Source organism: Hordeum vulgare, chromosome 3H, assembly GCF_904849725.1.
Source record: "Hordeum vulgare subsp. vulgare chromosome 3H, MorexV3_pseudomolecules_assembly, whole genome shotgun sequence".
NCBI lineage: Eukaryota > Viridiplantae > Streptophyta > Magnoliopsida > Poales > Poaceae > Hordeum > Hordeum vulgare.
Window position 1 is genome coordinate 145,132,403 of NC_058520.1, and position 24,564 is coordinate 145,156,966.

General features: G+C 45.4%; 2 protein-coding genes across 2 annotated transcripts; one reads left to right on the top strand and one right to left on the bottom strand.

Moving 5' to 3' along the window:
* Positions 1-784: 784 nt before the first annotated feature.
* LOC123443291 (protein NLP3) lies at positions 785-5,650 on the top strand. Its single transcript, XM_045119627.1, has 5 exons — positions 785-1,206; positions 2,373-2,932; positions 3,044-3,091; positions 3,177-4,116; positions 4,356-5,650. The coding sequence occupies exons 1-5, from the start codon at positions 918-920 to the stop codon at positions 5,330-5,332; spliced, it is 2,814 nt and encodes a 937-aa protein (XP_044975562.1). The 5' UTR covers positions 785-917; the 3' UTR covers positions 5,333-5,650.
* A 1,792-nt stretch (positions 5,651-7,442) lies between these two features.
* On the bottom strand, positions 7,443-18,370 carry LOC123443292 (beta-amylase 1, chloroplastic-like). Its single transcript, XM_045119628.1, has 4 exons — positions 17,635-18,370; positions 9,217-9,427; positions 9,012-9,128; positions 7,443-8,329 (listed from the first exon to the last, which is right to left on the bottom strand). The coding sequence occupies exons 1-4, from the start codon at positions 18,156-18,158 to the stop codon at positions 7,538-7,540; spliced, it is 1,644 nt and encodes a 547-aa protein (XP_044975563.1). The 5' UTR covers positions 18,159-18,370; the 3' UTR covers positions 7,443-7,537.
* Positions 18,371-24,564: the final 6,194 nt, after the last annotated feature.

Here is a 24,564-nt window from a genome sequence, read left to right on the forward strand (position 1 = left end):
CTACAATCCGAAGAGGCGATGTAGCGGTGACTCAGGGGCCGCGAGGACTGCGTGTTGCGACAGTACAACCCAAAGGGGCGATGTAGCGGCAATGCCGAGTCGGTGCAGCCGCGGGAGAACCAAGGGGCAACGACGCTGCGACTCAACAGGGCGACACGGCGGCAACTTGATGCTCGATCGGTGAAGGGCACGTTGTACTCGAGACAATCTTCATGGGACTTGTGGAGGCGCCCGTGACCGACGAGACAGATCGGTCGCACACCATGTTAAAAGGGAGGAGAGGGATATGTGAAATGATTGTTGTATTGCTTGAGCTTAGGAGTATAATGATCAACTTAAAGTACAAAATAAGATAGAATAAGTCCTAACTTATCTTATGCTTTTTCTAATAATCAATATACTCGAACCATACTATCTCTAACTAAAACACGGTATAGTGGATAGTTTTATCCAGGGAACATCATCGAACATCTCCAAATGATAGACAAGAACACATTGCCAGAAGTATCATAGACACGAGTGGGCCACCACCCCCGTCGCCCACTTGTGCTGGGTAGATTCCGGGAGCCCCCTAGCAAAAAGAAAAAAAGAAGAAGAGGAAAGGAATAGCATCGCCACCTCCGGACATGCGTGTGCGATTCCACCCAGTAGCAAGCGAGCCCGCAGCAGATCCCCGTCCCACTTGTCCGCCCCCGCATTATCTTAATATTATTCTGGTCCACTACCCGCCACATCTCCCACCAGCCACATTTGATCCCCCCCTCCCCTCCCCTCCCCCACATATGGCACCCCAGCTCCCGCTGCCTCCCCTCCTCCTCTCCCCGTCCCGTCGCCGCCTCCTCACCCGCCGCCGCCGCCGACGCACCGCACCTCAACCAGCAGCGGCCTGAAGGGAGGGAGCGCGCGAGCGGTGCGGCATGGACATCGACCCTTCCTCCGTCTCCCACGCGGACGGCGGGGGCGACCTGTGGCCCTTCGACTCGCTCACCACGTCCCTCTTCTTCTCCTCCGTCTCCTCCTCCCCGCCGCTCCACCCGCTGCCCGTCGCCTCCTCCTCGTGGCTTACCCCGCCCTCGCCGCTCTGGCTCTTCGACGACCGCCAGATGATGCCCATCGAGGTGGGCCCTGCGCCCGCCGCGGCGCCGGACAACACTGCCGCCGTCGCCGCCGCCGTCGCGGAGGAGGTCTGCCACCGAGCCCGCTCCGGTAAGCCTCATCATACCTCGCTTCATCGCTTGGTATCGATCCTTGCTTCGTCTGCTGCTTCCTGGATCGTACGGGACGTTCATTAGAGGGGTTCGTGATTTTGTTCTCCTATTTCTGGCTTGGCCTGCCGACGGAATCTTTCTGCTCCAGAGCTGGAACAGAGGGGCAGCTGGAATCTTGCTGTTATCCTAGTCCTTATCTTCTCTGTACGATCCGCGAAGTTTCCCAGCTTTGCGTTTGACTTTTTTGGGGGGCTCCTTTTGGCACGTTTCTCGGCTGCATATGATTCGGCTCATAAATCTCTCGGGGAAATAGTAGAATATTTCTGCTTGCTAATCCAAACAAGGCGGATAAAATGTTGTAAAGCTTCATCAGCTTTGTTGCAGTGATAGGCTTGCCGTGTTTAATTAGTGTGAACAAGCCCGGCTTTCCGTCTGGGTCTGACTACGTGGGGGTAATGCGTGCTTTCTTATGCAAATGATTGGAAAAATATTGGTTGATAGCTTATTGGATTCCACTAGGCGTATGGAGGTACTTTCCAATTACTGTATTATTACTATATATATGCATACAGAAAGGGTGTCATTTTCTTGTGCTATTGTTGCATGAGTCATTTACTTTACCCAGTGCCGTATACTGCTTTTTTGCGGTGCCCCTTATTAGTGGTGGTATGATGCCTCTAAAGCGGTATTTAGTACTAGATATACATTAGTGGTGGGGTATGACGCACATACTAGATTGTATTCAAAGTTGAAGCTGTTGGATAAGGCCTTACTTTGTCTCATTACATTATTGTTAGTATTTTTACAAGGGAGACAATGAGATGTACTTTGCCGTGCTAAATAAACTAGGACCTCTCCATTTCGTTGGTTGGTGTTTCAAGAAATGCGCTTGGCTTGATGATTGTGTGTGTGCTACTGTTGATTTGTTTCACTTTACTGTAAGCATCCATGCGTTGCAGTTAACAAACTTTATGGCTTTTCGGCAACATATTTTCCGTTCATGAAATAGGTATCGCTTGTCACATATTTACATGAGCGTAATGTGTTAGACTGGATGGATGATTCATAGATAATTGTATTGCTAATTTAATGGCATTCCTTTCTTATTTATTATGTTCCTAGCCACATTTCCCTTACAATACTGCATTCCATTCTGCTAACTAGGGAATTCGGACACGCCAATTAAGAAGACCGAACGTCTTAACAACAAATGGCAATTTAACCTAGCTCTGCATGACGATAGCACGAACAGCTCATGCTTGTTCAAGGAGAAGCTGACTCATGCTCTCAGGTACTTCAAGGAGTCAACAGATCAACACTTGTTGGTCCAGGTTTGGGCGCCGGTTAAGAGTGGAGATCGCTATGTGCTTACTACATCAGGACAACCCTTTGTACTTGACCACCAGAGCATTGGGCTGCTTCAGTACAGGGCTGTATCCATGATGTACATGTTTTCAGTAGACGGAGATAATGCTGGAGAGCTTGGATTACCTGGGCGTGTCTACAAGCAAAAGGTGCCTGAGTGGACACCAAATGTGCAGTATTATAGCAGCACCGAGTACCCACGCCTTAACCATGCCATCAGTTACAACGTTCATGGTACTGTTGCCTTGCCTGTTTTTGATCCTTCTGTTCAATCATGTATTGCTGTCGTTGAACTTATAATGACATCGAAGAAGATAAACTATGCTGATGAGGTCGATAAAGTCTGCAAAGCTCTTGAGGTTAGTGTTTTCTTTGTCCCATCACGTTTCTTTTATGTCACATGAGGCATTGCTTGGATATGTAGATTGTGGACATTATATTCTTAGCAATAATATTTGTGCTATATGCAGGCAGTAAATCTTAAAAGCACCGAGATATTGGAGCATCCAAATGTTCAGGTTAGCATCCAACCAATAGGAACAGTAACAGTTGCTGTTTTTACTATGGGGGGTTGATTTATGTGTTTCTTTGTTGTGTACTCAGATTTGCAATGAAGGCCGTCAATCTGCCCTGGTGGAGATACTGGAGATCCTGACAGTTGTATGTGAAGAGCACAAGCTTCCTTTAGCACAAACGTGGGTTCCTTGCAAGTATCGAAGTGTGTTGGCGCATGGTGGTGGTGTTAAGAAAAGTTGCTTGAGCTTTGATGGAAGTTGCATGGGGGAAGTCTGCATGTCAACCAGTGATGTGGCATTTCATGTGATTGATGCTCATATGTGGGGATTCCGAGATGCCTGTGTAGAACATCACCTACAAAAGGGACAGGGAGTTTCTGGCAAGGCGTTTATCTATCACAGACCTTGCTTTTCGAAAGATATCAGTCAGTTTTGTAAGCTGGAATACCCCCTAGTGCACTATGCTCGTATGTTTGGATTGGCTGGCTGCTTTGCTATATGTTTACAAAGTCCTTATACTGGTGATGATTATTATATGCTGGAGTTTTTCCTGCCACCCAGTTGTAAAGATGAAGATGATCAGAATGCCTTGTTGGAGTCTATATTAGGCCTGATCAATCAGTGTCTCCGTAATCTAAAGGTAGCTGGTAACGGAGAATCCAACGAAGCTTCTCTTCAACTTAGCAATGTCATAAGGATTGAAAATGAAGATTTCAAGACAGTGCATTTTGAGAACTCTGAAGGTTTTCATGAGTCACCTGAAGGTGATACACATGGAGGAGCCCACGAGTTCGATAAAGGGAATAGTAAAGTATCAGAGGGACATTTGTTGGCTGATGATAACTCTCAGAACAATGGCACATCTGTCTCCAGGCCAAATGGTAGCGCTGCTTCTGATTCTTCATTGCTTCACAAAAACAGCAAACCCCCTGAAAGGAGACGGGGAAAAGCTGAAAAAACAATCAGCCTAGAAGTTCTTCAGCAATATTTTTCTGGAAGCCTGAAAAATGCAGCAAAAAGCCTCGGTGGTACGCTTCTAATATTTACCCTTTTAAGTTGACAGTTCCTCAGTTTTTTTAGTCTTGCTCTTTCTGATTGCTAGCTTCCTTTATTTATAAATCCTTTTTTTTCCTTTTACCCGTTTGCTTCTTAATGTAAAAGAGAGTAGATGCATAATGCATTGAACGTTTAATCTTGCAACTGTAATAACCCTGTTGGGTTCACTATTGGATCTTGGCATTAGCTAATTATTTTTCCGATTTGACAGTGTGTCCCACAACCATGAAGCGCATCTGCAGGCAACATGGGATTTCTCGTTGGCCATCCCGAAAAATCAACAAGGTCAACCGGTCTCTCTCGAAGTTAAAGCAAGTAATTGAGTCTGTTCAAGGCTCAGACGCGGCATTTAATCTGACATCTATCACAGGCCCTCTCCCTACTATTCCCGTTGGTCCTTCATCAGATTCTTTCAATAAGGAGAAAGCAAGTGAAAGTAAAGCAGAACATTCAAATCGTGCTGTTGACGGTGACAGAGATTCATCTTTACAAAAGTCACAAGAAAATGGTAGCCACTTTGGTGGACTCATGTCCCAGCAAGGGTTTGCAGACACTGGCAACAATGCTCAACTTGAAGCAGACAAAGCTTCTCTCTCGAGAAGCTCATCGGGAGAAGGCAGTATAAATTCACGCACTTCGGAGGGCTCATGTCAGGGAAGCCCCGCAAACCAGACATTTGTTTGCCAGCCTATTGCTTCAATGTTCTTGGAACCACAAGAACCACAACCGAATCCGGAAGGGTTCACAAAAGAACCTTTCCAAGAACCAGAGCTACCACTTTCCAGGATGCTCATTGAGGATTCTGGTAGTTCCAAGGATTTGAAGAATCTCTTCGGTTCAGCAATTGGCCAACCAATGTTAGCGCCTCCCAGCAATTTTGGGCCAATGCGAAATTCAGGTACTGTGACGATAAAGGCGAGCTTTAAGGAAGACATTGTAAGGTTCCGCTTCCCGTGTTCTAGCAGCGTTATGGCATTGAAAGATGAGGTTGCCAAAAGGCTGAGGATGGATGCTGGCATGTTTGATATCAAGTACCTTGACGATGATCACGAGTGGGTGAAGTTGGCTTGCAATGCGGACTTGGAAGAATGCATAGAAATCTCCCGGCATTCTGGTACCCATGTTATCAGGCTATTGGTTAGCGATGTCGCGGCCCACATTGGTAGTTCTTGTGGAAGCTCCGGTTGATACCCAGATCAACATTTTTAACTTTTTTTTTTCAATGGGTATGTACAAGTTGTTCCAGGAGGTCAGTTTTTACATGTTGTTAAGCTAGTCGTGTTGCTAGATAGCATTAGCAGCTTTACTGTGTTCGACTGAAGCACCAATTTTTTTTCTTGTAAGAATATGTGTAACGTTGCAAGATGCGCGTGTTGTCGATGATGTACATATTTAGCACGTGGTGCAGGAAGTCCTGGGGGTACAGTTAAGAACTGAAGTTGTTGTAATATGACACTTTTGTTGTGCCGAAATTGAACAGTTTTGGAAGTTAGTTCCTTTTATTCACTTCTGTTATTCACTTTCGGTTCCTCTTGAGTTTGAGGTTTTTGAGTCTTTGTTTGGTTCATTGTCCCCTGTTGTGAAAACTTATTTTTTTCCGAGGAAAATAAGTTTAACTTTCATTGTATTTTCAGAAACACATAAACATGAGCTATTTTGTTCTCCCTCAGTACTATAATAAAAGGGAAACTCTTACCTTCCACCGGCGGATCCAAATAAACTGTCCACCGCTTCCTCGTCCGTCGGATCTTACTCCATCTAACCCCGCATCAATCGATTTCTGAAACTGGAGCACAGTTTCTGAAACTGAGCAGTTGTTTCAGAGAAACTGTCCAGTCCGTGCCTCCGCCCCGACGACCTCGCGTCGCCGGCCTGCTGTGGCTCGCCGCCCCTCCGCCGTCGGCTGCTGCAGCCCCGCCGCCCCCTCTGCTGCTGGCCTGCTGCGGCCCCGCCGCCACCGGTCCCGCATGCCCCGCCGTGGTGCGTCGCCGTCGGCCGATCCTGCCGCCACCGGAACCCCAGCCACCGGCGCCGGAGCCCCCAGCCATCGCCGTCGCGTTCCTGCCGCCGGCCGACTCGCGTCGGCCCTGCCTCCCCGCGCCAGACCGGATCCCGGCTGGGGTAGTGCTTCTGCAACCTGACTTTGTTTGCAAAAATTCCTGAAACTCGAGTGTTGCTGTAAAAAATTCTTCCGTAAAAATACCTATGTTACAGATAAACGAAGAAAAAAAAATTTCTGCAACAAGCAAATTGTTTCTGAAACTCGACCGTTGTTTTAGGAATTAACAGATCCAAAGTTTATTTCTTGCAACAAAGCGAAAGTTTCTGCAACTCGAGCGTCGTTTCAGAAAATAACTACTGACCATGCGGCGGGATGCGGGCGCGTTAGATCAAACGGCTGTTAGCTCGGGCATCCGACAGCTAGCTAGGTGACAGATTATTTTTAGAAATCATCCGGCGGACGCGTAGCGTTCCCCGAAAATCTTATATTGTGAGACGGAATAAGTATTGGCTTGTTGCTCTGATAGAATTAGGACCTTGACAAGTTTCATACGTGTGATACGAACACATGATAGCTCCGAATGGTTTTGATGGCAAGTTTAGTGATACAAGGATGACAACTTTATTGTGTTACATGGCAACTTCTTTTTCAGATGGCAAGTTTCAGTTTTTCTTTTGCTTTGCTTTTTTCTTTTTCTTTTCTGATTGCAACTTTAGTTGTAAATACATCAGGTTCGAAGTGCTTCGTCCCATATGTGTGACACTTATTATTTGGATAGAATTATTGGTGTCCAAAATCCAGCTGCTAACAGAGACTTATTTTCCATCCAGCATGTTCAGGAGCTGTTGCTTGTGTTGCGTCGCTCATTTTTCAGAACAAACAAGAGAGATTTCCAGCTGGAGTGTTTATTTCCTTTAATGCCACATGTGCGAGGCATGCATGATTAGGGCCTATGTGGATAAATGGATGATATTGCAGTTTGTGGGAAGATGAAGGCCGCCGTTTTCAGATGACAGCTCATAGATAGACCAGAACTGGAGAACAAATGATTTCTGCACTTTTATTACTACTAGTATATGTGCACTGAGGCGTTCCACGTAGTAGTGAATTTGTAGCAGAACCTCAAAGATAAATTGTAGTACTGGTGTAGGTATTTGCTGAGAAAAATGTGTAGCTATTGACCGTCACTTTAGAGCACAAAAAGGTGGGGAAAAAAAAATCTAAGATTCGGTGAGGAGCTAGTCAGCTAGCACATGTGAGGCAGAAGCTTCAATCAAACTGGAATAAGCATGAGAATACAACAACCAACCCACTGGAAGTTTTCTTCCATTTTCTTTCTTGAATCATCTATAATTAAGATTACAGGTACATGCTTGACACACAGCAAAAAATCATGTGTATGCGCAGGCCCGGCTAGCGACCCAAACAACTGACATTGAAGGCAGGCATTGCTGTCCGCTCCTGAAGTTCAGCCTAGCCAGAAAGGTTCTGGCATCCGACATCTTCCTGACGAACTTCGTAAACCGGTTCCAGTTGTGCGACTCAAACAGGCTCTTGTTCATCCTGACATAGTTGAAGGAGAAAGACGCGCCCGAGGTGCCGCCCGAGTAGAGCCTCGAGCTTCTGACGACCTGGCTCAGCGACGCGTCGTCCAGCCTCGGCACCGAGTTCTCGCCGTTGAGAGGGAGATTGCATACCTTAGCGGCGGCCATGAGTTGCCGGAGAGTGCCCTCGGGGCTGCTCTGAGGACTGCTTCTCTCCGCATCCCTCAGGTCAAAACAGCCGCAGCACAGGGCGGCTCTGTGTCGAGAGAACATTTGGGCGATGGGGAGATAGCCGTCTCTTAGCAATGTGTTGTAGTAGCCGGCTGTCAGCTCAGATGGGTGTGAACATGTGTAGTAGTGCCAGTGTATGCCGGAAACCTTCCCCGAGATGGTCACGCCGGTGCCAGAAAAGACGGCATCAGCGACCGCGCATAACCTCTCTCCATGGAGAAGAAGCATTCCTGAATACCACTCGAGGAAAAATCGGCCATAAGGTGTATTCCAGCATCCTCCTTTTGCACGGAAAAAGTTTGTCTCTTCCGGGTTCTGCCGCGTGCTATCTATGCCAGCTGGACCACCACCTCCCCACTCTTGAATCCCGAGAATCCTCGCATAAGCACTCAATGATGCTTGCATGAACTGTCCCAAGTACATCAGAGCAAAGTGATCAGATGTTCAGAACACTATCTTTTCATGCTAGCCCTTCAGAAGAGCCATATGCTAGCGAAATAACGATAACACAAAGGAGATTGCCATCTCATAACAAAAAGCCATTTTTGTTAACCTAAGAAAATGCATGTGTTTTTTATTTTTTTGATCTAGTTCAGTAATTCCTCAAAAAACATACGAGGTACTCCCTCCGATCCAAAATAAGCGTTGTTGTTTCAGTTCAAATTCGAAATAAAATCACGACACTTATTTTGGATCAAAGGGAGTAAGTAATTAGCATGTGGCCATTGCTTTGGCTTCAGATCATGAGCTTACAAACCGAAGCCGAGGCCAAAAGGACAACTCAGTCTTGCGGTCTTGGCCCTGTTGATTGTTGAATAAACTAAAGCCATCATACACACAGAAGTCTGATATAAGCTGAACTGCGTACCAAGTGCATTTGAAGACTTTATAAGTTCGAACTCACGTATAAGTTTGCTCACTAACAAATTATAGTTGATTTAAACAGGGTGAGTATCAACCTGTGTCATATACCAGGGCTTGTACTTGCGGAAAATCATCATATACGCCCCCCAAAAATGAATGTTTACCAAAAATGTAAAAACTTTCCATATTGAAGTGATAAGATCAGGGGCCTTCTTTCACTGTATACCTTGTCATAACATTGAAATTCCCCAAGTTCAGATGAGCTGCCTGGCTGATTTAGCTTCTCGGTTGGGCATGATGGATACCTAAGCTCGCCTCCTGGGCCCATTCCAACTTGAACTTCCTGAAAAGCAATAAATACAAAGGGCTTACAACTTCTTGCTGGTGTAAAATTAGTATGATACACTTAAATATAAAAGGAGAGCACAAACCGTCACTATGGCCCCAAGGTACTCCTTGAAATTGTCGCGGAAGCTCCTCATGAAGTCAGCATAAGCTTGCATAGGTGATCTCCCCTTCAGAAGTGGAAGAATGTCACATCCCAATGAGATGTATTCCTTGTTTCTCTGTTTATATCTATCAGTATATGACAAGTCTGGCATCTTCTCCATCTCCTCAAGAACCCATTGTGGAAGAGGGACCCTGTAGTAGGTATTTTTTTTTTCAGAAACAACAGAAATAGGAAATCTTGTGCATAAATGCAATTCTCAGCGTATTCTCACTTGTCACTATGGCAGCAAAAAGAATGCTTGCATATTGCAAGATTAAACAACTAAATTGAAAAAGCAATATAGTGAACGTCGCAGTGTGGAAAAATAATCAAGTCATTTTACTGAGTGAATTCTGACACAATTACATGTGGCGTCGTAGTTCATACAGATTTATTCAGTATATTATACTGAATAAATGTTCCAAGTTCAATACTACCACCAACATCGGTCGATCGTGAAGAGTGTGTAACTGCTGACGCATTTAGCATGCTGGAAACCATTTTTTTCTGCCACGGTTCACTAATTAAAGCAGCTGTGGAAAGGCATCACTAAATGTCATACACCAAGTAACATCCAGTTTTACCATTTTGGAAGGCGTGTATCAATTTGGGATGGACCCACATTTTCGTATGACAACTTGGGCCAAGAATTGTGCTGATGAGTAAACAGTCCCTAAGAATTCTTCAGACTCTCACAGTTGTTATGAGGGAATGCTAGATGATTGTGATGCAGGGGGGGCATATATAGTAAGACTTGACCACCAAAGGTAGATCAAATATAATGTACAAATCTCTTATTCAAATAGACAGGAAACTAGACCTAGGATGGCTTTCAGTAATTCCCAGTGTAAGAAAAACAGATCCTCTTTGTCACCCATCATAATCATTGTCTTTGTAGCAATCACTATCATCATTATGTGCACGAAGATGAGCTCATCTTGTTTTAAGATTTTAGTCACCTTGATTGTAAATCTTTAAGTCATACTTCATTTCGCTCCTTTGTCACCATGCTGCGCAGACCGGTGGGAGCACCAGGAGCAGCAGAGCTAGAAAATGAAGGAGCAGGAGCAGTCAATGGAGCAAAAGCAATCAAGATGATTAAGAAATAGTCCAGAAAGAGGACATACTAATATTTGAGTCCATGCATGCTCGGAGTCCATATTAGGGAGTTCTTGTATTAAGATGCAAGTCATCTATGGACAATGTTGTGCTGCACAGGGCAGACCTATGGAAGCTAGCAGGAACTGCTACTGCACGTGCGGTGTACTGACCCCGGGGGGGGGGGGGGGGGGGGGGGGGGGGGATTTGTTTAGATTAGCTTAGCCTTTCTTCTTTAGCTTAGTTTGATTTTTATTTTTTTTTCCTTTTGCTATCTTTCAGCAGTTTTGCTTAATTAGGCTTTTAGTTCTTTCTGGGTCCATGCTCCTTGTTTTTTGATCGAGGATACCGTCAGTGATTTGTAAATCTTCACGCTTACTTTACACTCCTTTTCTAATACTCAATGACGAGAGTTCGACGTGCATTCGAGAAAAGTCATCTATAAAGGGAGAGTCAGGTCTACATTGTTCAGTAGGCAAGAAATAAATTAATTCACTATCCACCAATTGCTATTCGCAATCCCTGCAGACTCACTCTTCTACCCCATTGCCACGCATCTAACTGCCGGCCGCAACGCCTAGTCGTCAATGACAATCTCTTCCATCAGTGAATAACCCCTTAAATCTTCGCAGCAACGGGCACACAGCAAGTATCAGAGCCTGCAAACATGGCTTGCAAGGTGGACAAGCAGCAGGCAGATAAATAGATAAGGATTTGAGATTGGTTATAGCCTGCCAGTACATCAGGATCTTCAAAGTTTGCCGGCAACTAGAACTTCATTCCCAATGGGATACTTCGGCCTTGCCCTTTCAGTTTGCCAACTAAAGAAGGGGGACTTCCAATTCCTTGAAGACAAAGCGGCCGGAAAATTGGTCACTTGGGAGGGGCAAAGCATTACTACCATTGGGCACACAGCCCTCGTCAAGTCCGTCATCACCTCCCAAGCGGTGTACTTCATCGCATTCCTCATCGTCTCTCCGAGCACACTTCAAAATCTCAACAAGCTTGAGAGGGTTTCCTTTGGTCCGGCTCAGACAAGATGGCCGACGCAAAGTGCAAGGTCAATTGGGAGGCTGTTTGCCGCCCGCGTGAGTATGGTGGCCTCGGAGTACTCAACACCGACAAATTTGCTCGTGCTTTGTGTTTGCGTTGGCCTTGGTATGAATGGAAGGAGCCAAATAGGTTGTTGGTGGGGTTGGGAAACCCATGCAATGACGAGGACCTTGATTTCTTCTATGTTTTCACCACCATCACCATTGGAAATGGTGCAAAAACACCTTTTTGGAGCTCCCCTTGGCTACTTGGGCACAAATCCAAGGATATTGCATCCTAATCTTCGAGGCCTCGAGGCAAAATAAAAATAAAAATGGAAAGTGCGTGAGGCCCTTAAGGGCAATGCTTGGATTCCAAAGATCAATCCTTCCACCGTTGTCTCCGTTGACCACATCTAGGAGATCTTCACTCTTTGGATGCTTGTGCATGACTTCCACCTTGACGAGCAAACCGAAGACGACATGTGTGGAAGCACTCAAATGATGGGATATACTCGTTGGCTACCACTTAGAGCATCAACAACCGGACGCCCCATATTCGCTCCAAACGCCCGGGCGGCCTGCCCGGACAGAAAAAGCCACCCAACCGACTCCCTGAATGCAGCCCAAATGTCCGGGCTGACCGGCAACCCCCATATCCAGCCCATATGTGGGGCGAATATGGGACGCCCGGACGCTCCCAGGCGCGTCCGCCACATTGGATCCGGCCCACTATGGACCACCCCGACCCCACATATATTCGTCCATAGACACTCCACTCCGCCCCCAAGCTCCTGTTCAGCACGGCGGGCAGCGGATCCGACCCCAAGATCTTCCAACCCGTCGACTGGGACCTCGTTCCATGCAGGGACGAGGAGGAGATGGCCGTCCGCATGGCTCTCCGCCACTCCCCGGAGGAATGCACCCGATCGCAGTCGATCTGACAGAATCTATTACATTCACGCAAATGGTGGCACTTCGTCCCCGCAGCTTGGGCCCCAAGTCGGAGGTCAATACTGGCATGGTTTACGGCCCAACCGGCCAGGAGGCGCGGCATGCCCACCGTGTGAGCATCGAGGCGTGGGAAGCCACGGCAACCCTCGAAGCGGAGGCGGAGTCGCACGCCGACTTGGGCAACAATGAGGAAGCCCTCCGTGTCCGCATCATCGAGAAGTGGCAAAGGAGGACAATGCGAGCCCTCGCACGGGAGCAAAGCCGGGCGGACCGTACCATGGCCGGACTGCCCCCCCAAAGAGGAGGAGGAAGACAGCGACTGATTGGACAACTCTGATAGTGAACAGACCCGCCTCAATCCCTTTGCGTCTTCGACCGCTACTTCTACAACGAAGACGGCAAGGGGAAGGACGACCATGGATGAACTTCCATTGTCACTCATAGTTACTAGAACATGTCAATTTTTGGTAGTCCGATGGCATGTGTGTTCAACCTACGTTGTGAGTCTAACGCGGCATGGGATAAGTAAGGATTTGAGGAGTTGGTTTGAGGGAGATGGTTGTGGAGGTGGAATTTTGATGCATGACCGGTCACGGTCCGCAGACGTATAGGGGGCTATGGGGCGTCCGGTTGCAGATGCTATTATCAGGCTCAATTCTTGGGCATGACCCTCTCCGCAATGGACCACATGGTTTGGAAGTTTTGGGCTCCGCCAAACGTCAAGTTTTTCCGTGGTTAGCTTTGCAAGTCCAATTTGGCTGTCGATAGGTTGGCAAAGTGTGGGTGGACGAATTGCAGCCTTTGCCCTCTTTGTAAAAGGGAGCAAGAAACCGGGGCTCACCTCTTCTTCAAGCGTAGCTGCACCCTTAGACTTTGGAACTTGGTCATCGAGAGGCTAGATCTTGTGCACATGGATACATACCCTTGGCATTTGGAGGGCTCCATCCAGGATTGGTGGGATAAAAGAACCGGCATGCAAAACCCCAATAGACGAGACATGGCTTCTCTCAGCATACTTGTCTCTTGGAAAATATGGAACGAGAGAAACTCCCGCGTTTTCAGGCAAAAGATTTTCAACGAGGCAAGCGAGTAATTGGCATGCTTTATCTTGAGGGGCACTTGTAAAACTCTACTTAATTAATAGATGAGGCAATCTTATGCCTTTGTTTTGGGAAAAAATGTCACAACAAAGCCATTAATAGATGAGGCAATCTTAATTAATAGATGAGGCAATCTTATGCCTTTGAACCCTGGAAAGTTCTTCTCTATTGTCAAGAGGGGTGATGATGCCCTAGTTGGGGAGCTAAGAAGCTGCTTTAATGATGTCCTTGCAAAAATGGTACTTGATGTCAAAACTCGCAAGAAGATTGATACACAATCTGTTCTCTATGAGGACCAGCGAGGAACCTTCGCTAATGTGATGGCAATCCAAGGCATTTCAGAAAAAAAAAACTCGAAAGTCAACTCAAGTTAATTTCAGCAAGAAAAGCTATTTAATTTCAGCAAGTTATTTTCTATGCAAACTCCTAATGCATTTGGGTTTTTACCATTTAAGTTGATTGGTGGTGTTCATATGGTGGTCGACCAATTGAGCTACAAAGGTTTGCAAAGCGTATTGTTAGTCTTTGTGCTTCATCATCCGGTTGTGAGAGGAATTGGAGCACATTTGAATTTGTGAGTAGCTTCTTTCTCTTTATTTCAGCAAGAGCAAGTTAATTTCAGCAAGTTAACTTCTTTCTCTTTATTCACTCTATTTGCTATTTGTAGATCCACACAAAGAAAAGGAACCGTTTACAAGTTCAAAGATTGAATGACAATGTCTTTGTTTCATACAACCGGAAGAACATGGCTAGGTTTAAAAAGAGGCGTGAGAAGATGGGTGACAAAAGCTATGGTCCTCTTATCATTGAGGATTTTGATTGGGGCAATGAGTGGGTTGACCCAACAATACCTCCAGCCCAATGTGCTCGAGGGTGTCCCAATGACATTTCATGGGAGCTTGTTGATGAGGCTGTTGGTGCAAGTTCGTCGCTGCAAGGTCGCAGTTTTCCTAGAGCTACAACCATGGAAAGGAGGCACTCAAATGCCAATATCCAGTACGAGAGGCAGCGCAAAAGGTCTGCTCCATCACAAACATTTCATCATGAAGATGATGAAGACGATGACCAATAACAACACTCAAGTATCCCCAATGGAGAGGATGATGATTCAGGCTTTCCTCAAGATGATGTTGATGTGACTGATGATGAAGAAGATCCAACTAGTGCTGACCAAGATGGTGAAGACAACACAAATGCTACCATGGATGAGTTCGATGATGGCTATTGAGCATTGAGAGTGGACAGCCTTGCTTATGAGTTCATTGTGTTTGCCTGTTTGGAACCTATTTTATGTTGTGATTTGTGAACCTAATTTATTTTGTGCTGTGGACTTGTGGTTGTGGAATGTGGAGAGCTAGACCTATTTGCTTTTGCACTCATGTTTGTCATCTTATTTGCTTTTGCACTTGTACTCCCATTTACTCTCTGTTTTCCTTAATGGTGGTCTGTTAAGTACTTAAGTCAAGTTTTAACCATGTACGTTCCATCTTTATGCAGATTTCTATTGTGGAAGAAAGAAACGGGAAGAATGATGGAAAAAATGGATGCTGTGTGGACTCAACAACCAGAAAATTCAAGGTATTTCGACTATTTATGTCTAGTCATTTTATTCATCATCGTTTGTTCAAAAATGAACTAAGGCGTCGCCTCGCCTCGCGCTTTAAACGCCTAGGCGTTGAGGCACCCCCCCAACGCCTTAAAATGCCTGGACGCCTTAAAAAGTTTGATGAAAACTCCAATTCTGCCCCCTTACTGCCACGATTCTTATAATCACAGGACCGCAATTATAGGACTTCAGTTTTATGACACAGAAGCTGCTGCTGACGTTGCCATAGTTCACATTGTCGCTCCTGCCAGTATCTCTACCATTGTCATATAATGCCAATACAGCAGGGTTCATAACTACTACAACTTGGACTTCCTACATATGAAGGGAAGGGGGTCTGCTAGTTTGGATAAACTGGTGTGAATAAATTTAGGGAACCAGAGAAGAGATGAGGATCATATGGTTTGGGTGGTCGCTTATGAAGTGATTGCCATGGCTGAATGGTATATTCAGCTCGAGTGTGCCGAAAGAACCGCAAGACTGGACCATTCCAAATGTCCCTGCTAGTCTGCTACCTAGGGTTATTGGTTAGCCACACACTTGGCAAGCTCAAGGCTTCATTCAGGTCAGGGGTGCCTGGCTGAGCATCAGGATAAATTTCCGGCAGAATTGTGTTGAGCTGGGGAGCTGTCTACTGCCTACTGAGCAAAAATTCCGGCCATTTACATCTGGTTTGTCAGACCTTTTCTGCACTGGTGTAAAATATACAAACTTTATTTTCTTCAAATAGCTGTCCTGCTGGATGCTGTAAAGAGAGTGTGATCGTTGCAGCAACAACAGAGTCCAGTGGGAAGTCACCTACGTGTACCAGGCAGCTTGGGTGTCTGGAAGGATCATCTAGTAATAACACACTGCCTGGGAGGTGTCTGAGATGTGAACTGGGCATATGAGGCTGGTCTTTCTGCCGTTGACAACTGCAGATATGAGAGGGGAGAAGGGGCTAGTTTCAACTGTATGAGGAATTGAGGAGTTGACATCGATTTCAGCCCTTTTTCTAGCTTGAAGTGCTGCTGCATGACTTCCATGAGGAAGGGCCTCCCTGAGTTCCAGTTGGAGTTATGCTGTAGTTTGAGCCCCAGGAGGAACAGAATTGGAAAGGGAAGGAGCCAGGGACAGTCCAGGGCTAAACTTCAGGCTGCCTTTTCCATTGAAATTATCACCATTGCCTCTTGGAGCATCTGAGTTGTAAGAAATGCAAAAGATTTTGACAATGAAGCCCCGACTTTCGAGAAGTGGCATCAAACGTATAAGCATGAGATGATCATGGTTGTTCATAGGGCCAAAAAGAAATATGCTGAGGCCTAGCTGGCCTGGTTACCAAACCTGTAAATATTTTTTCAAACAATCTCTCTTATAGTATTGTTCCAATGTAGGAATCTTTGTACACATTCCTTTTGTTAATAAAGCAGTAGGAATTTTTCCCACTGTCTCCTACCAAAAGTGTACAGGAATTAGTGTTAAGTTCCATTTGTTGACTTGAAAGAGTTGTCATTCAATTGACTCATTTTGTTGTTGTGACAGTCTTGGCATTACAGAAAGATACATTTAAAATATAGTGACATACTTGAAATCTGCATATGTTGCCATATAAGCGTTTGCATAATGCTCAAGTGCTAAATTTCCTGCTTGCACGCCACATACTATTGTTTGGAACATTGACAGCTAACACACACACAGTAGCTTCCTAAATTAATATGCCATGAGCTATAATGACACTTGCATGGAGATAAAATTTAATGTTTTGCGGGGCGATTAATTGCATGTCATCTTTGGAAAAGAAAAACTGTAAATTAGCATTTCATCTTGGTCGAATTCTCAGCCCTTGAACATGGTTTAAAATGGCACAAACACGATTAAATACTTCTTCAGTCCTTGCAACAGGCATGTTCATATATCAAAACAAAATGCCGAGTTGTGGCCATCAGAGATTACCGAGTCTCAAGAAAAACATGAATTTGCTCAACATGTAAATATCTAGTTATTTACATTAAAGCGTGTTAGGCTAGGATCACATCCTCAATGCATTTCCATTCACCACCTCCATGACTCTGCTGTTATGACACAACAACTCTTGCTCCTGTGAGACGACTCATTGTTTCCTTCCTTTGCCCCAGGGTCAACATGCAACATCTCCATCTGGAAAGCTCTACTTCCATGTTCTAAAAAAAGGGTAGTTCCGCTGATACACCAGATAAGCACTTGCAAAAACCACCAGATAAGTCTCTGATTTGGCTGCAGCATTCAAATGTTCAGATATGCACACTCTTGTGATCATGCATTGTACCGATCTCCTCAAATTTCATAGAGCACAATCACAATGACATAACCAATCAAAATTCACAACTATTCTCTCTCATAAAGGCCAACGAAACGGTTTAAAATGCAGCCTTCGCCCTAGATATTTACCAGGAGAGCTTCACCATTGTGTCTCTAAACCCCCACAAATGTCAATTCATTTACATTTGGCAGCAAAGTTGTTCAGCTCACACGCATATACATGTGGAAAATCTAAGAGAAAATAGAAAGAGAAAATAGGCATGCTTAGAGCAGAGGGGAGAAGCGGGGCGCACCAGAATTGGTCATGTGGCCCGGCGCCGCACTGGTGGAAGGCGAGGATGGCGCGCACGCGGAGCCCGTAGCGCCGCGCCATGGCGGCGAGGTCGAGGTACCCGGCCCAGTCGTACTCCCGAGGTCCCCCGCGCTCCACGACGCCCCACCACAACTCCACCGCGACCCCCGTCACCCCGGCGCTCGCCAACGCGGCGAGCGAAGCCGCCATGGCGCGCCTCCGCGCCACGCGCCCCCCTGCACCCACGGCGTCGGCTGGAAGCGTGACGTACACGGGTGCCCCAGAGGGCGTGGCGGGCGGGGGAGGCGGCGAGACGTAGTGGATCTCGCCTCCTCCCCCTCCCCCGGCCTCGCCCCCACCACCTCCGTAGGAGGAAGAGGAGGACGAGGAGAAGGAAGCCGAAGACGACGAGGAGGAGGAGGCCGCCACGCGGATGAGTGGAGCGCGGCGGAAGCGCACTCCGTGGCAGGGCGCAGCGGCGAATACGGCGAGGGGAGGATGCGGCGGCGCGGTGATCACCGCCATTGGAGTGGAGGGGTCTCCCTCCGCGTGCGAGTGTTCTCCCCGCAAGTGCGGTGACGGCGACCGCAGTGGCTTCTAGCGCCGCAGAGGTCCGGGAGCTGCTTGGAGCTTCCGTCGCCGTCTTTTTGTTCCTTTCGGGAGGGTGGTCGGCCGGTGTTCCGCTGCGGCTTCACGCGGAACAACGGACGGTTTCAGTTAGCCGGAGATGGATTTTTCTCATGGAGTGGAAGCAAAGATGCCTATTTTTCTTTCTTTTTTCCCTCTCTCACGTCAAGGCTATATATATATATATATATATATATATATATACAAGACCATGTTTACAAAACCAGGAAAAAGAAGGACTTATGGTATATCCATGTCGACTTCCTTCTGCATTTGGGATCGAATGTCCGAAACCGTGATAACATTGTTGATGCAACGACCCGACGTTAGTTAGAGCCACAAGAAACCGTAGTCAACGAGCTGAGGATCAGATCACCGCCCCAAAGAAGAACGCGACAAATGGGCTAGATAATCATCTTAGATTTTGCTAGAAAATACCGGAGAGACCTTCCCTCACTAGCTTCCCGAGGAAGTCAAAGCTAGGTATGCATGACAGGATGAAGAAATAAGTCAAAATAAAGTTAAAACATAGACCGTTAAAGTTCACTCCATAAACGACGACGTCCAAGATAACCTAGACTAAACACGATCCAAGACATGTCCCTAACTGAAGCTTTACATGCAGCCAACTTACACCAATCAACATCATTGGAACGAGAATATGGTGGGGATAACTTATTCCTTGCCCCAATGACATCCGTCACCTTGCCACCACAGACCATAGACCTAGATTAAGCCCCTGGCTAGAGAAAGCCAACCCAAACACATCCAACCCCAAATTGGGGTTCGCCACCTCGCTTGCACCTTAAGGCACATGAAGGTGAGGGGAACCGACGGTAACATAACTTAAACGGAAACCCTAGTCGTCATTCTTTAGATAAATGTGGGAGATGAGAGATGAAACACGCTATGTTTTTGAATTAATTTCCTTTTTTGTTCAACTAAAACCACATACAAAGAGTATCAAGATTGTCAACTCTTGAAAAGGTAATGAAAAACATCAAACCTTGTGTATGATTGCTAGGCACATGTAATCTGTATTGTCTAGGTGGCATCCAACTTACCACCATTTTGAGGAGTTTCTACTAAGTTTGGTAACTGTTTGAGGGGTCTAAGAAATATGTTGCGTGTTTTCATCATGGTTGGGGCAGGTTCTTATGTTGGTCCCTATGGCTTATTTGTAATGGTATTGCTATTGATAAAAAGTATAAATTATCCGGTTATGCATTTATATTCACATGGTCTCCATACTTCAAACCGTCGACAAGGGGAGGACCATGAGTTGGTGATGATGGCATGCACACGACTATAATGAGTTGTCGATCATGCCTTCCAATGTGATGGCGTCACAATCTCCATATTTTGGCATCATGAGCCTTCAAGTGGGCACTACAAGTGTGTTCTTCATTATTGTTGTACTCCTTATGTTCTTAAATATAAGTCTTTTTAGTGATTTCATTACGAATTACATACATATGTATATAAACATACTTTAGAGTGTACATTCACTCATTTTGCTTTGTATGTAGTGTGTAGTAAAATCTCTAGAAAGACTTATATTTAGGAGCGGAGGGAGTAGTAACTAAGTTGTTGCCATATTTATTTTGGTCTTGTATCCTTTGCATGTGTGACTCTATGCTCCTCTGATGCGGAAGTTGGAGCCAAACTCTTTTGTGATTCTACCACTTAGATACATGGTGAAGAATCAATAAAAGCTTTCATTTTCAAAAAGATTACCGGTAGCCTAGAGGTACAACCACCGAACATGGTGAGTTAGGACGAAGAGGATGTGCATGCTCGTGCATTACTTTGGTATATGATTTTCCACTTTACATTGATTGTTCCCTTCTAACTATTTCACGACCACTAGATGTATGACATTGTCCATGGTCATCCAACTTGTAACATGTGAAGCTATTACTCCTCTTTGTTATGCCTATCCGGAGATAAATAAGTGAACTTACCTCTACCTTTCAACTCAAGTTTGTATAGTATATGGTGCAGCAAAGTTCAACATAATCCCTAGGCCCCTTTAGACGAATGATCGAACACTTGCACAACTTTTCCACTACACTATTGCTAGAAAAAAGGTTATTTGTCGCCTTGTCAAGTGTTGTATGAGACTTTTCATGGTTAGTTATGTACCGAGCTAAGATCCATCTTTTCAAATGTTCGGGGAGATGGTAGTAGAGAAATAAATGTTGAGCGGTCCAGGATAATGGATAAGCATATTCTTTTTGTTGGGGAACGTTGCATAAGAAATAAAAAAATTCCTACGCACACGAAAGACATATCATGGTGATGATCATCTATGAGAGGGGAGAACGGATCCACATACCCTTGTAGATCGCTAAGCGGAAAGTTTTAAGAAACGCAGTTGATGTAGTCGAACGTCTTCGGATCTGAATCGCAAGCGTCCCACGAACTCCGTCCCGATATGGTACCGAACGGACGTCACCTCCGCGTTCAACACACATACAACTCGATGACGATCTCCGCCTTCTTGATCCAGTAAGAGAGACGAAGAGGTAGCTGAATTCTCCGGCAGCACGACGGCGTGGCGGCCATGATGGTGGAGCTACTCCGGCACGGCTTCGCCGTGCCGTACCAAACTAGCTACGAGGTGTCACGAAATGGTGGAGGGAGAGAGGGCTGCACTATGGCTTGGGGTGCCAAAAGCCTCTCAAACCTCCACTATAGATAGGAGGAACAATAGGGAGGGTCGCTTGCCTCCTACTCCCGGTAGGAGGGTTCAGCTGAGTCCAAGAGGGAGGAGTCCTCCTCCAATTCGGTTTGGTGGAGGACTCCTTCCCAACTTGTCCACCTCCTTCCTTTTTTCCTTTTCATTTTATTTTTGCTTTCAGCCGAAATAGGCTTATTGGGCTGGCTTCACCAGCCCACTAAGGGCTGGTGCGCCACCCACAGGCCTATTAGGTCCTCTCCCAGGTGGGTGGCCCCTCCCGGTAAAACCCCGAAACCCATTCGTCACTCCCGGTACTTTACTGGTAATGTCCGAAATCTTTCCAAAAGCCAAATGCAACATTCATATATATCAATCTTTGTTTCTGGACCATTCCGAAGACACTCGTGATGTCCGGGATCTCATCTGGGACCCCGAACAATATTCGGTTACCAACATCAATAATTCAACTATACCAAAACCGTCACTGAACCTTACGTGTGCAGACCCTGCGGGTTCGAGAACTATGTAGACATGACCGAGACACTCTCCGATCAATATCCAATAGCGGGACCTGGATGCCCATATTGGATCCTACATATTCTACAAAGATCTTATTGGTCGAACCTCTATCTCAAGGATTCAGTTAATCCCGTATGTTGTTCCCTTTGTCCTTCGGTATGTTACTTGCCCGGAATTCGATCGTCGATATCTCTATACCTAGTTCAATCCCATTACCGACAAGTCTCTTTACTCGTTTCGTAATACAAGATCCCGTGACTAACTCCTTAGTCACATTGCTTGGAAGGCTTATTGTGATGTTGTATTACCGAGTGGGCTCCGAGATACCTCTCCGTCACACGGAGTGACAATTCTCAGTCTTGATTCACGCCAACCCAACAGACACCTTCAGAGATACCTGTAGATCACCTTTATACTCACCCAGTAACGTTGCGATGTTTGATACACACAAGGTATTCCTCCGGTGTCTGGGAGTTGCATGATCTCATGGTCATAGGAACATATACATTGACATGCAGTAAATAGCAGTAACAAACTTACACGATCATATACTACGTTCATAGTTTGGGTCTTGTCCATCACATCATTCCCTAATGATGTGATCCCGTCATCAACTGATAACACTTGTCTATGGAGAGGAAACCTTAACCATCTTTGATCAACGAGCTAGTCAACTAAAGGCTCACTAGGGACATTGTTTTGTCTATATATCTACACATGCATTTATGTTTCCATTCAATACAATTATAGCATGGATAATAAACGATTATATTGAAACGGAAAATATAATAATAACTATTTTATTATTGCCTTTAGGGCATATTTCCAACAGTCTCCCACTTGCACTAGAGTCAATAATCTAGCTTCACATCTCTATGTGATTTACAATGTAATACAGTTCTGGTGTTGATCATGTTTTGCTCATGGAAGAGGCCTAGTTAGCGGATCTGCAACATTCAGATCCATGTGCACGTTGCAAGTATTTATGTCCTCCTCCTTGATGTAATTGCGGATGGCATTGATGCGTCGCTTTATGTGTCTGGTCCTCTTGTGAAACCTTGGTTCCTTGGCTGGAGCAATGGCACCAGTGTTGTCATAGAACAGATTGATTGGGTCTAGCGCACTTGGCACTACTCCAAGATCTCACATGAATTACTTCATCCAGACACCCTCCTTAGCTGCCTCAGAGGTAGCTATGTACTCCGCTTCGCATGTAGAATCAACTACTACGCTTTGCTTGGAAGTGCACCAGCTTACCGCACCCCCATTAAGAATAAATATGTATCCGGTTTGTGACTTAGAGTCATTCGGATCAGTGTCAAAGCTTGCATCGACGTAACCCTTTACAACGAGATCTTCGTCACCTCCATAAACGAGAAACATTTCCTTAGTCCTTTTCACGTACTTCAGAATATTTTTGACCGTTGTCCAGTGCTCCATTTTGAACTTCTTGAAAATTTTATCAAGGTATGTGCTTTGTGAATGTCCTATCAGGCGCCTTGACCTATCTCTATAGATCTTAATGCCCAATACATAAGCAGCTTCTCCCAGGTCCTTCATTGAAAAACTTATTCAAGTAATCCTTTACGCTTTCCAAAAGTTCTACATTGTTTCCAATCAGCAATATGTCATCCACATATAATATTAGAAACACAATAGAGATCCCACTCACTTTCTTGTAAATACAAGCTTCTCCAAAAACTTGTATAAACCCGAACGCCTTGATCACCTCATCAAAGCGCTAATTCCAACTCCGAGATGCTTGCACCAGTCCATAAATGGATTGCTGGAGCTTGCATACTTTGTCACCATTCTCTGGATCGACAAAACCTTCCGGTTGTATCATATACAACTCTTCCTTAAGAAACCCGTTAAGGAACGCTGTTTTGACATCCATCCGCCAAATTTCATAATCGAAAAATGCATCTATTGATAACATGATTCTGATGGACTTAAGCATCGCTACGGTGAGAAAGTCTCATCGTAGTCAACTCCTTGAACTTGTGAAAAACCCTTTGCCACAAGTCGAGCTTTATAGACGGTTACATTATCGTTCGCGTCCGTCTTCTTCTTAAAGATCCATTTATTCTGAATGGCCTTTCGGCCTTCAGGTAATACTTCCAAAGTCCACACTTTGTTTTCATACATAGATCCTATCTCGAACTTCATGGCCTCTAACCATTTGTTGGAATCTGGGCCACCATTGCTTCTCCATAGCTCGTAGGCTCATTGTTGTCTAACAACAAGATCGATAAGACAGGGTTCCCGTACCACTCTGGAGCAGTATGTGCCCTTGTTGACGTACGAGGTCCGATAGCAACTTGAGCTGAAGTTTCATGATCATCATCATTAGCTTCCTCTTCAACTGGTGTAGCCTCGACAGAAACTTCTTTCTGTCCTGTGCCACTATATGGTTGAAGCAAAGGTTCTACAACCTCATCAAGTTCTATCTTCCTCCCACTCAATTCTTTCGAGAGAAACTCTTTCTCTAGAAAGGTCCATTCTTAGCGACAAACACTTTGCCCTCGGATCTGAGATAGAAGGTATACCCAACCGTCTCTTTTGGGTAACCTATGAAAACGCACTTTTCCACTTTGGGTTCCAGCTCTTCAGGCTGAAGCTTTTTGACATAAGCATCATATCCCCAAACTTTAAGAAACGACAACTTTGGCTTCTTGCCATACCATCGTTCATATGGTGTTGTCTCAACGGATTTTGATGGTGCCCTATTTGAAGTGAATGCAGCTGTCTCCAATGCATAGCCCCAAAATGATAACGACAAATCAGTAAGAGACATGATAGAACGCACCATATCTAATAAAGTACGATTACGACATTCAGACACACCATTGCGCTCTGGTGTTCCAGGCGGTGTCAACTGTGAAACAATTCCACATTGTCTTAAGTGAGCACCAAACTCGTAACTCAGATACTCACCTCCTCGATCAGATTGTAGGAATTTGATCTTCTTGTTATGATGATTTTCAACTTCACTCTGAAATTGCTTGAACTTTTCAAACGTTTCAGACTTGTGCTTCATTAAGTAAATATAACCATATCTACTCAAATCATCACTGAAGGTGAGAAAATAACGATATCCAC

Coding starts and splice junctions, on each gene's coding strand:
- LOC123443291 (XM_045119627.1), top strand. CDS start 918: ATGGACATCGACCCTTCCTCCGTCTCCCACGCGGACGGCGGGGGCGAC. Junction 3,092..3,176: donor TGGAGCATCCAAATGTTCAG/GTTAGCATCCAA, acceptor TTGTGTACTCAG/ATTTGCAATGAAGGCCGTCA. Junction 4,117..4,355: donor TGCAGCAAAAAGCCTCGGTG/GTACGCTTCTAA, acceptor CCGATTTGACAG/TGTGTCCCACAACCATGAAG.
- LOC123443292 (XM_045119628.1), bottom strand. CDS start 18,158: ATGGCGGTGATCACCGCGCCGCCGCATCCTCCCCTCGCCGTATTCGCC. Junction 9,129..9,216: donor ACCTTGGGGCCATAGTGACG/GTTTGTGCTCTC, acceptor ATTGCTTTTCAG/GAAGTTCAAGTTGGAATGGG. Junction 8,330..9,011: donor AATTTCAATGTTATGACAAG/GTATACAGTGAA, acceptor TACTTGGGACAG/TTCATGCAAGCATCATTGAG.